The 12,469-nt window shown below is 44.4% G+C and overlaps 1 protein-coding gene across 13 annotated transcripts in view; it reads left to right on the top strand.

Annotated features, from left to right (window-relative positions):
• The first annotated feature begins 1,008 nt into the window (after positions 1-1,008).
• LEPR (leptin receptor) overlaps positions 1,009-12,469 on the top strand; it is a 39,289-nt gene continuing 27,828 nt past the window's right edge. For 2 of the 13 annotated variants that reach the window (XM_048062149.2, XM_048062151.2), the window contains exons 1-4: positions 2,676-2,839; positions 6,185-6,243; positions 8,879-9,187; positions 10,197-10,314. In XM_048062149.2, the coding sequence (XP_047918106.2) occupies positions 2,730-2,839; positions 6,185-6,243; positions 8,879-9,187; positions 10,197-10,314 (596 nt within the window). In that variant the 5' untranslated portion in view covers positions 2,676-2,729. The other 11 variants (XM_048062150.2, XM_048062148.2, XM_067001865.1 and 8 more) reach the window with 11 other exon arrangements.

The raw sequence follows: 12,469 nt of genomic DNA on the forward strand, positions 1-12,469 counted from the left end.
ACAATTTTGTGAATATAACCAATGCAGCTTAAAGATGATAGGTTAAGCTATCTTCCTTTCTAAGATATTTAGAAAAAAAAATGAAGACACAGGGATAGTAAGGATACTTTGTAAATAAAGCTCTGATTTTTGTTCTTAAACAATCTTAGGACAAATTACTATTTAAAAATCAATAAAATTCAAATGATCCATAATACTGCAGGTTAAGTCATCACTGCACTGAACTTGATGGCAAAGCATTTATGATTTTGAGCAACATTACATGCTGTCTTGGGTAAATACATTTTTGTTGGTTTTAATAAGAGACACTTTATAAATAACTGTTCTTTTAAAACAATCATCTACAGATGGGCTATTTTGTAAATTTCTTGTATCTGTCTTATTTGAGGTTTTAAGATCACATTTCTTGATCAAAATCATATTCTTACATCAATGCATGTGGTGAACACTGTGGTGTTCACACTTTTGGATTCAAATAGTTAAATATAACAAATTGCTTATGTCGAACGTTCACATACACCTTGGAAGTCTCTGGCTAGCTAGTAATACTAACATTTTCACAACTTTAACGAACAGGATTTTCAGGACTAACTTCTGGTACCTTCACTCGCTTTTAGGTATGTAATTCAACAAACAGACAAAGCTGAACTGGACAGCACTGCTTGCAGTTATATGCCAGTTAGACGCAGTGCATCTGAGTCAGATTTTTTAGGGCACTAAATAATCTTTGTCCTTCTGACGAGTATGTTTGTGTCAGGATCAGTACTTCACAACATTTATGCCTATCATTTTGTGAAAATTCGGAGAACCTTGGGAAGCACATTAAACAGGCTACATGTTCAGAAAGCGCTGCCTGTGCTTGTGGCCGCTGTCACCCCTTACATCTGCTGAGCACAGCCCCTGCTGCGAGATGCACCGAGATTAACCGAGCGTTCATTAAGCTCCCAGCAAACGTTTCCGTGGCTTCAGGCAGCGCTGGTCGTTCCCCGAAGGTTCCCTGTTCACGTAAAAAGGAGGAAAAAGAAAAGAAGTAAGAACGGCCCTTAACTTTCCTTAGTACCCGTGCCGCGTGGAGCCGCTATGACAGGAGCTTGTCAGCCTCCCCCCGGCCGCGCTGCCCTCCCCCGGCAGCGGCGGGCGCTGCCTCCGTGGGCTGAAGCCCCCCCGTCCTCCCGCGGGCTGTGTGGGGCTCAAACTTTCCCTCGGGCCGCCGCCATCGTAGGAAAATTCAGCTGAAAAGCCCGGGGGAACCCCCGGTCCCGCTCCGCCCCGCGCTGACGGGGCCCCTCCGACATCTTGTCCCTGAGGCGAGGCGGCAGGGCCGGGGCCGGGGCCGGGGCGGGCCGGGAGGGGGGAGCCGGAGGCAGGTGGGGCCGGGCCGGCCGCCGGCAGGGCGAGGCGGGGCCGCGGCGGGGCGGCTCCTGCGCCCCGAGCGGGGCCGTGCGGGGCCGTGCGGGGTCCGGGGCCGGGACCGGGACCGGGACCGGCGCCGCGGGAGCGAAGCGGGGTAGGTCCGGGAGCGGGGCGCTTGGGGCAGCCGCGGGGCGGCTCGTGACGGGAGCGGGCGGCACGGAGCCCGCGGCCGGACCTTTCTGCTCTTTCTCCTCTTTCCCTCCTGAGCCTTAGCGCCTGAAGAGGGATAAACCTGCCGGGGTGTGAGTGCCTTGCTGAGGTGGTGTGAGTGCCCTGCCGGGGTGTGAGGGCTCTGCTGAGGTGTTGCGAGGGCTCCGCCGCTGGATCCCGCGCTGCGGTGGGTGCTGGAGGGGAGCTGGGTCGGGGCACCGCGGGTGTCGCGAACTGGGGGCAGCCTCAGCACAGCCGAGGGGAGAAGCCGCTCCAGGGTTTGTCTGGGGCGTGCTTAGGGCATGTTTGGGATGTGTTGCTGCTGGGTTTCACCACCGGACCTGTAGCCTGTTACCTCAGCAGGGATTTCTGCTGCTGCCTCCGGAGACAAGGGTAGTTCTGCCGCGGGTCTTACTGCGTCTGCTGGGGGGAGGTGGGCATCTCCACTTGCCTCGGTTAAAGCTCTGGTGGGATCCGAAAGCAAAAACTTCAATGCAAATAATTTTCATGGCTATTGTGCGCTTCATTTGGTCCGAACTCCTTATTTATGCTGCTTGCTACTGTGCTAAATGACAACAGAAATTCGTGCCCAGGAGGGTTAACCACAAATCACGGGTGTTGTCAGAACCCCACAGGAATGGAAACCCCCTTAGCACCCATAAAGAGCAGGCCAGAAGGTGCTGTATGGAGGCATTACTGCTCAAATATTTGTATGCATCATAGAGAGCTTTTGAATAGTTAAAAACAGCTGTAGCAGAGAGCTTGCAAAAGTCAGGGACAGTTTGTGTGCTCGCGGTGTTATGTTCCTGTTTCCCATTAACTAGCAGCTGTTGTTGTTTTTTTTGGGAGGATGGGAGTAAGAAAAAGGAAAAAAAAAACGTTCAGACTCTGTATATGTGTGTGGGTACATTACTGGAGGGAAAATATGTGATCCTGGCAGCTGAGTTTCTGTAACTCTCTGTAGGTTTGAGACTGCTCGCTGACAAACCGCTGCTATGTGAGGCTCTGATCCCGCAGCGTTTGCTCGTCTCGTCCCTCTGTTCCTGTGATCTGATCCCGCAGCGTTTGCTCGTCTCGTCCCTCTGTTCCTGTGAGACTGGGTGAGAGCTTCAGGGTGAGATCAGCGGTGTCAGGGCGCGCTGCTCGCTCACGGCCAGGCTGGGCTGATGCTCACACCTTCCTCGTACGGCAGTCCCCTTCCCACGTTAACTTTGTGGTTTGGTTTTGGTGTGAGTGTAGTTCAGGAGGGAGACACGCAGAAGTGCAAGCTGTCGAGGTAAGAAACTGTGTGGGGAAAAACAAGAGGAAAAGGGCAGCTTCAGAGGGCAAGGGCAAACTCTCAGTATGTTTTTCTGAGCCCACTGAGCAGGTTCTTGTGGATCACCAGCCATGTTTCAGGCCGTGCTGAAGCTGTTTCCCATGCTAGTATGCCAGTGAAGTGTGTGACTTCTCAGCCCACCTGTAGCAGATGACCTTATATTCACTATCATACTCCTCGCTTATTGTATTTGCTGTTTTGTTTTCCTGCCTTGACAAAAATCCCATTGAACGCTCCCTAATTGAAGTTTTTTCTGCATCAGTGAGCATGGAGAGGGAGAGTCAGAAACTAGAAAATGTCATCTTCTACGCAGCAACAAACTTGGTGGTTTCAGGTTGCAGCATCTTATGGCCAATGTGTTAAATCAGGCCCCGATTCTTCCCATTTGTGTGGAGACTTCCCCCACCGTGCACAAAACCATTTGTCCTCGCTGTGTTAACTCTCTCCAGGACAGAGCTGTAGTTACAAGGTTTCATAATGTTCCTTTATTAAACTTCCAGTTCCTTTAACTCTTCTTGTAAAACTTTTGTCTTTCTTACAGTGCAGTTAGGATTTATGGTAAATTCGATATTCTCACTGGAAAAAGTGTTTAGTACTCCTGCCCAGTCCAGTAGGACATTGGTCGTGTCCTGGGCATTACCTGCAGGTAGCTATTTTTTACCCAGCCCCTGTGCAAAGCATCCAGGAGGGATGCTCAGTGGACCAAAAAGGAGCTCATGCCGATGCCTTGTAGTTTGTGTTGCTTTCTTGATCCCGCTCAGCACTGGTTTTTGTTTGTGCGTATTGTTGGGACCAGAGGTTAAAAGCAGCAGCTTTGTGGTATCCGCTTACGTCGATGCAAGAGAAAAAGAAAATGTCTTGAAGTGGTCTGAGCTATGTTTTTGACTTCTGGCCCAAACATTGTTAATTATGGTTAAATTAGTGCTGATATCAGAATCGCTTTGATTTCTCTATCTGGATGCTTATATGGCAGCAGGAAGTGAAGATGCTGTTATCTTCAGGAGGCTGCATAACTACAGCTTTCTTCTTTGAAGCGTTCGTGGTCCTGGGCATCTGCGGTTGCTTTCCTTTCAGTCTGTGCGAGGTATTGCCTTCTTGCATCCGGGGACAAGTGAGAGATGGTGTTTCACTGATGCTGCACGTTCTGCTTTGAAATAGTACAGTGAAATGCGAATGGCTGCTGAAATAGAGGTTCTTTTCTTTAAACATCTAGGAGCAGAAGGGCTAAGGTACCTGGGTGGCAGCTTTAGCTTCGTTCAGTGTGGGATCTCGCAACGGGAGAGTGACTGATGGGCCGTGACTTTATGGACCATTTAGAGCTTTTGTTGGTGGAAATATTTTACTTGTGTTCAGAGTGAGAGCTCTAAAGACATTTTCAGTAACGTCCATGACATACCAATAACTTTATAAGCCTTTGGTGTGTAGGTCTGATTTTCTTGCACAACATACAGAAGCGGTCTCTGCCAGTTCCTACTGAGAAGTGGTTGAGCTATGAACTGCAAATTTTTGTTGCGCCTATAAAAGAGGAAAATGGACTGGCTTTCATTAAACTGTAGACTTAATAATGGGAATGGCATATGTTTAAGCCAAGTAAATTGTTTTAAAAGCATTTTTTTTTTTTTTTTCCTCCAGTCAGAAACTTTGAAAAAACTAGGTAACTTTCATCATAGGCTTTTGGAAATAATCCCAGCCTGTATCTTCGTGAAATGGCAGGCCTAATAGAAGGCTGTAGCTAGTCTAATTCCGCTGGCCTTCATGGCTTGCTTATTAGGAAATTGGCTAATGGCAGATATACAGGGAAGGCTGGCCTGATAACAGCTCTGCTGAGAGGCAAATTTTCCTCCGAAGTAGGGATTGTGGAGCACTGCCTTTGAAATCTTGAGCTTTCCTCTTTAATTGATCAAAATGTAGCTTAAAAGGTAGTCTGATTATAACCTGGGTGAATGGGGAGAAAAGTGGACGGGACTGACTCATTTTTCAGAGCAAAAAGAGGACAGCGTGTGCTGAAGGAACAGCTTGGCTCCAGCCCCCCTGAATTTCCAAGGGCTTTTATAGTAAGAGAACTCGCAGGGAGACAACACTACGGAAATACTGTGGCTGCCCTGCTCGGAGCTCTGCTGCTGCAGGTAGACAGCCATGCCCAGCAAATCGCCTTCACTTTAAGCCATGGGCAAGGCTTAAAGCAGCGTCAGGGTCCCTGCATGATCGGGTTAGTCTCCGGCGGGGACTTAAGGGAGAGGAGGGATAGTTCTGGGTGTAGTCTGGGCACAGAGCAGCTTTCCTTTCCGCAGCCAAACCCCTTGGCTTTATTAGCAGCCACCGGTTCCCGTGTGCTGGTGCCCCTCTGCCCCGCGGTGGCTTTGCTGGGGCTCTGCCCAGGGTGAGGCAACGAGGATTTCTCACCTTCTGCGCAGGCCAGAAGAGCGGGGAGTGCCCTGCTGCTTCCCTCCTGCTCCTCCACCACCGCGGCAATTTGCTTCCATGCAGCTCCCGAGACCACGTATCATCGTGCAGCGCCGCGTGGTGCAGTGCGTGCTGCCCCAAACCGAAAGGCCAGGGGATTACATACGTTGGCACCGGCTCTCCTGGCAGCATCGACGGTCTCGAGGAAATTGTTCTCAAAATTATGTAAGGAATGAGAACGCCTTTGGAGGGACTCCCTGAATCTTAGTTCTTGCCATAACATTCTCCGTCGGACTCGATCTGTAAATTTTACTGATCATCCAGTTCTAGTTAACTACAAAGGCAACCAAATTCTGCATGTTTTAGTCTGATATCCTCTGTCAAACTGTTTCTTAAAGTATAAAAATGCTTATATTTGGGCTTCAACAGAATTTGTGTGGCTAAAGGGTGAAAATCAAAAAGAACAAAGTACCTCAAATGAAAGAAAAGTATTTAAACATTAGTGTAAAGTTTAGTAGACTCTTCACCAAACTGATGTTTGGGTGCTTTTGTGTATGCTGCACTCTTTTTTTTTTCTTTTCTTGGGGGAAGAGATACTTGAGTACCCCTTGGGCATTTTTATGTTTTAGGTTCATAGTGCCTTTCAGATTACCAAACCCAGAAAGTGACCAACAGTCAGCCTGGAGGAATAAGGTGCTATATAGCTCTAAGGATGTAAGAAAAGCTGCACTGATATTTAATTGGTATGCTAAGCAATGTTGATGAGTTTTATTATGTGACATTCTGATTTTGTTGTTGCTTTCTGTTATAAAGTTGTGAAGACCAAAGAAAAAGAAGTGCACTGTAATGAAACCCTAATGATAATTATCATTCTCAGTTAATTTTCTATATGTTTTTCAGACTGGCTCTTCAAAACAAGATGTATTGGCAAGTCATTCTGACCACGGCTGTGCTGTTGGGTAAGTTAACAGTGTTAAAAATAAATCTGTTGGGAATTGTTTAGAATGAAGAGTACTCCCGATTTCTGTTCTGCGGTGGTGTTTCAAGTCGTGTTACTGCATTAGGATCTTATCACAATATTCCGCTAGTATATGCAAAGGTCCTGATTTATCGTTGTGCAGAGCTGAAATGTTGATACTTTCAGGGCTGTACGTTTGTACGTTATCCCAAAAAGCAGCGCAGTTGATCTGTGAGATCAGGATACATCAATGGAATATATCTGGTGGGTCAAAATGCATTCAAATGAATGCCTCACTCAAAATTTGGGAAGATGAGAAGTTCACACGAGTTTTGTTCCTAGCAAGGAACAAGCCTAGCAAGCCCAAAAGCAGATGGGAAAACCCAGGTTCCGTTGGAACCGCAAGGTTTCTGTTTAGTTCAGTGTACCAAGGCGTCACTTTGAGTTTGAGCTTTGCTTTTTTTGGTGGCTGACATTTTCTTTCATGTGCACAATGCTGTTAAAAGGTGCTCAATTTACTGTAAATGTTGACGAATGTAATAAGCTGTTTTTCTAGTTGCGAAATGTCCACAGCAATATTGGTGTATGCTGTTCAGGGACAGATGGTATTTGCCTTTCATTTTTTTTTGATTGAAAAAAGAGCTACTTAAAGACTTGATGATAATGTTCATGGAGAAAGCAGGTACCATGATCCGACGAAGTTAGTTTCAAAATCTGTATCTTTTATTTTCATGAAAGATGAAGAAATCATTAGACAGTGTACGTACAGTGTCAAATACTGTGTTGATGACAAATTCTTCTTTCAAATACCTTACGTAATCTAAAGATGTTGTGTACCTTTTCATTAGAAAACCTGGATGCTTCAGGGGGTTTCTATTAGGCTTCAGAGCTGTTGTGTCACTAACGGGTGGCCTGCAATGACAGAAAATCAGTGCATCTATTGACTGGCCATCTCTGTGTCCAAATAAGCAAATACCAGTGGTTAGCATCTTTGTAGCTCTCTTAACCCAGGCACTTAAATACACCTCTACTCGAGAGGCAGATCCATGTGTGATGGCCTCCCATGTGTCCGTGCCACAGAGAAACAGTTCTGTCTGGAGCAGGGAAGTGTTCTTAACGCATGCTGTGATATCAGGCCTTTAAGAGCTGTAGCAAGCCTATGCTAAACATTCTGTATCGTAATTCATTGTAATTCTTTTATTTTTAAACACGTCTGTGGAAATGGCAAGTAGCTGCATACATTTTGATTTACGGGATTTAATTAATCCTGTGGTATTGATAGTGGGATAAGAGAGGGGAGAGTATGTTTTTTAGGAGAAAGGTGACTTGGCAGGAATCTCTTTGCACCCCTCAATTGACTCCGTGAATTGGGCAGTATGTTGGTTAACTGTCCTGCTTCGTAGGCAGTCACGTCACTTACTCATTTGTTCTTCTTTTAATCATGTATTTTGGACTAATAGTCTGTTCAGTCAACTGAATCCTCCACATGGTGCCAGGGAGCCTAATGAAGCTGATATTTACAGAGGCACAAACTCTTTTAAATGAGAGAGGAGAAAAGAGCAGAACCCTTCAGGAGCCTGGCATTACAAAATCCATGTAAAGACAAAACGAATCGCTTCAACGCGCTGCATAGTGACATGGTGTCCGCTTTTAATGTAGCGTGCATCTACTTTTAAAAACCTTTCATTTTGTATTTTTACATTAAGCTTATGCACTATTAATCGAACAGTGCTAGAGAAAAATTTTTATTATTATTTTAGATGTTGCAAGGCATAGAGTATGAATTAATTTCTATCTAATGAGAGTTTTAAAATATTTATGCCCTAACTGAGTGGAAAGCTAAAAGCAAAGAAGTGCGCAAATCACCCTCACGCCTTTCTGTAACTGGAGCTTTAATCTTTGGAATTCATTCAGTGTTTTACAGTAAGCTGTTTCCAAAAGTGATACGTTCATCACTCTCAAAATCACTGTTAGCATAATTCAAGCCATGGCTTACCAACAAGAGCTACGGCTGCGGTCGGAGCGCTTTTATTTTGAAGAAACTAAGTCTGATGGAAAGATCGTTGATTCTGTGACCATTTTTTTCCTACATCTCATTTCCCAGATAATGCTCTGGCGTTGCATAGTTGCGTCCAGTCGTATCTTCTGGTAATACTGTTCTGTGGAATTTAACAGTTACAACGTGACTGTGTTACATTTACAGTGGGATTATTTTTTGCTGCAGTAATGGCACCATGTTATTAAGAGATGGATTGCAAAAGTCCCAGCAAAGTGTGTGAATTTAGAATTAGGATGTGGCGTATCTTGAATTAATAGAAGCCAGTTTACCCCAAAGTGATGCTTCCCCTACAGTCTTGATCTTGACCTATTTGAAGAAGTTGAGAAAACAAAATGTTCGTTGTAGTGACTTTGGGAGAGGAAGCTGGCATTTGGCAGTTGTGACACCAGTTCCTGGGGGATGGTTTTCAAAATTTTTCTTTCCAGCTCAGAGGAGATAAGCCCCTGGGATTGATTTGATATTTTTTCTTCTGTAATGAAAGTCTTTCTGTATAACGTCAGCCACTCCCTTCATTGTCAAGTGATAAGAACTTTTACCTTTATTTTTGGTATCTTTTCCTTTGTCTTTTTATTTGCAGACTTCATTCACGCAGCAGTTGCCCGTTGTATGGTCCATCAGATTCTTCCCAGGAACTTCACATTACCCTGTATGTTGCTGAATGAGACAGTTTTGAGTCCTTTCTCTGCTGGAGTTGTAGAGAGCTGGTCTGGTTTGAGGAGAGAGCGTGGAGCTGCTGAAACCAACCCTCCCTTCCTAATGAATGAAGAAAGTTTTCTGTGTTGCCTTTGGAGTGATAACAACATCGATTGTTCTTTGTACAGAGCAAGCATGCAGCCAAGGATGTTTATTCCTTCAGAAATAAGCATCTCTGCTTCTCAGGAAAGAGGTAGGTTTTTCAGTCAAAGGCATGGTAAGTTAGTTGTTCTCCAAAAAAAAGGTTGTTGTGTTTCGGGTTTTTTTTAGTAGCTTTTTGTTGTTTGTTTTAATGGGTATTAATTTTTATCCAGAGCAGACAGCATAGTATAATATATCGGAAGACTGCAGTGGAAGGCAAAAGAACATGGTAATAGCACATACTTCATTCGGCATTTCTGTAGAAAGACAACTATTTTTTTTCCCTTTGAACAGGTAGCACTGCTTATGAGGACGCAAGCCCAGATCTTCACAGGTGTTTAGATGCTGTGGAAAAGAGTTTGATTTTTTTTTTTTTTTTGGTGGATGTGGGCCTTAAACTCCTTCAGGATGGAGGAGATGGGAGGAGGACAGCAAGTGCCATCTTCCCTGACTAAATTGCTGTGCCTTAGTAAATATCTGTACATGGATTTGATGGAATTACTTTTCCTAGACTGTCTTTCTCCTTCTGTAAACCACACTATGCGAGCAACATAGGGACCTGGTGGTCTGCTGACTTAGGCAGAGTAGAATTCTGTTTTATAAGTGTTGTCCCATGGGAAAAAAAATCTCTAAAGACTGCCACATGAAATGTGCTGCAGTTGTATATGCTGTGCAACTGCATGTGTGAACAGAGTGTATACAGTGCAGCCACACAGAGGCTGTACGTGTTAGCAGCAAAATCTTCAAGCAGCAGCAGCTTCATTTCTTACTTTGCCTTGTTGCCTCGTCCCTGTGGCTATGTAAAATATATTCCTTCTCTAATAATCAGAATGCAGCAGGCTGTTACCGTACGAGTGGTTAGCCTTTTCTGTGTTTAAGGTTGTATACTGGTCCCCAGTTCAAAAAAGGACTATTTATACACATTTGCATATGTGGGGTCCAGCCTTGCCTTCACGAGTATCTGTTACTTGTCTCTTTTTTAGGGAATTGTACTCTGGCTCTTCAGTTGTTCTTTGCTTTTAATATAGTTCAGAAATGTTTTCTCTCTTCCTTTTGTTTAGATTCAAATTGGAACATTGAATGTTGGATTAAAGGCACGCTGGATCTGTTAGTTTGTAGCCTCCGGTTTTTGAAGCTACACTTGGGACCTGATTTGAAGGTTAATCTTTTATATGCTGTGTAAGTACAGACTTAAATTTCTCACTGTTGGCATTAGAAATCCGAAAGCATTTTCAAAAACATCAGCATTAGTCTCCCAGGCTTGCAGCACATTAGTAGCATTAGCTTTACAAGCAGATGATGCAGTTTATACCTTGCCTTATCTCAAAGTAATCAAAGGCAGTGCAGAGGAAAGCATGTGGTTCTATTTTTGAATGAGAAACGATAAGCTTGGAGGGCCCCTCTCCTCTGTTCTTTCTGTGCTTCTTGAAATGCTTTAGTGACATCCCTATTGACTTGCTAAAATATCTTTGCTTTTACACTTGCTTAATTCTAAAGCTGTGATCTTGGTTCTGCCTTTTTGATGCTTTTGACCATAATGTTCTCTCAAAGTAATTATGTGACGTGGCATTGTATTAAATGTTGCTGTGATCACACCGGTGCTGCTGAGCAGCACTCACCTGCGTAGTTGTCACCGTCATAAATACTCCATGTGATGGCAGTGCATGGTAATCGTCCTGACTGGGGGGTGGGCACATCTTTGATACAGAACCTGTCTGATTTGATTGTAAATTGATCTATTTGATTCCACTTCCAAAACCACACTTTCTCCTGCATTATTGGTAGGTTGGAAGGAATAGTGTGGACATGCAGACTGAATTTCTTCAGGAAACAAGCTAAGTATAAGTAGTTGGCCGTGCTGAATTTGCAGGTGACAACTTCTGTTTAAAATACAGAACTGGATGACAGATACCACTTACCACAAATTTATATCTGTAGTCAGTGTAGGAAGCAACACTATTAATTGATAATAAGTGTGGTTGTTTAATTGGCATCACGCGTTAAAGCTGAAACCAGATTTTGAGTGGGTTCCTACTTTGAGTGTTCCTCACTCTGCTTTGTGGCATACCGCTACGTGTGTGTTTGTGGGAGAAGCAGATCTGACTTCACCTCTGTTCCATTCGGTCTCAACTGCAGCAGAAAAATCTCAGCCAGTAATCCTAGCATAGTAATCTGTATATTGATTTTTTTAGGTACGGCTAACATCCCTGGAACAGCAGATTCAGGTCCCAGCTGGTATGAAGAGGTTCTTTGTATTATGAAGGGAATTCAGTAACTATCGTGCGATTTATGAGAGGAGGCCCTAAAGGCTCCCTAGAGTACTTGTGGCATTTCTGCATTTGATTACTTTTAGCTGAAAAGGCAAAATGCAGTGCAGTCCCTGACACCAGAGAACATGTTTCAGTTCCAGGACTTAACATTAATATTTTTCTTTTAGGGTCCCTGTGTTCTGGGGGAACAGCTAGCGAAGCATTTCAGATTGTGTTAAGGTGACAGCTTCCCCTCTTGGCTTGCTGATACCTTAACATTTTATTTGCATGAGCCAAAATACCTTGAAAACATTCCCAGTTTTAAAAATATGCATTCCTGGCATGTGTTACTCCCTGGGAGTCTGGAGCTTAGGCCAGAATTCTCACATATAAAACAAGCAATGTATGAAAATAATGACCTAGAAGAATCACAAAGTTTGAGTCCTCAGCAGTTTTAAGTTTTTCAGGATTAGAGGTGTGTATTTTTTTTTTACACATCCACAGTTTGCCTGCTTGTAGTAATACCAAGTTACTTTGAATAGAAGATGTTTTGTTCTGTCTGAAACAGTGCTGTGATGGAGCTCTTACCTTCCCCGGCAGCGTGTCTTTGGGAGGAGAAAGATTATTCTGAAACATAATGAGACAAATTAGGTTAATTGTCTCCCAAAAGTGAATGATCTTTCCAGTTGCATGTATTCTAGGAATGCTGCAAACCTTGATGGTAATTACATTAACCGAAATCACTTAGCCTTGGGGATGCTTTTGCAGTGACACAGATGAATGCTCCCGGTTGAATTTTGAGCGCTGCCTATAATTTGCCCTTTCGGTGGATGGTGATGTATAGGGTGTGCTCGTGTTTCTGACCTGTTCGCAGTACCTGTGGGGCACTGCTTGACTTCTGGGCCTAGGCTCCTGTGTTCTGAAGGAGAAATCACACAATTTACCTCCTGATGCCTCGGTTGAGCACATCATTTATACGTGGAGTGTTCCTTAGCTGGAGAATACGAACCTTTCCTTAGAGACTTGGCATCCCGTGAGCTAGGCAGCCATCAGATGTCCTGTGATGGTAAGGGGCAGCTTGTTCA

Source organism: Anser cygnoides, chromosome 8, assembly GCF_040182565.1.
Source record: "Anser cygnoides isolate HZ-2024a breed goose chromosome 8, Taihu_goose_T2T_genome, whole genome shotgun sequence".
Taxonomy (NCBI): Eukaryota; Metazoa; Chordata; class Aves; order Anseriformes; family Anatidae; genus Anser; species Anser cygnoides.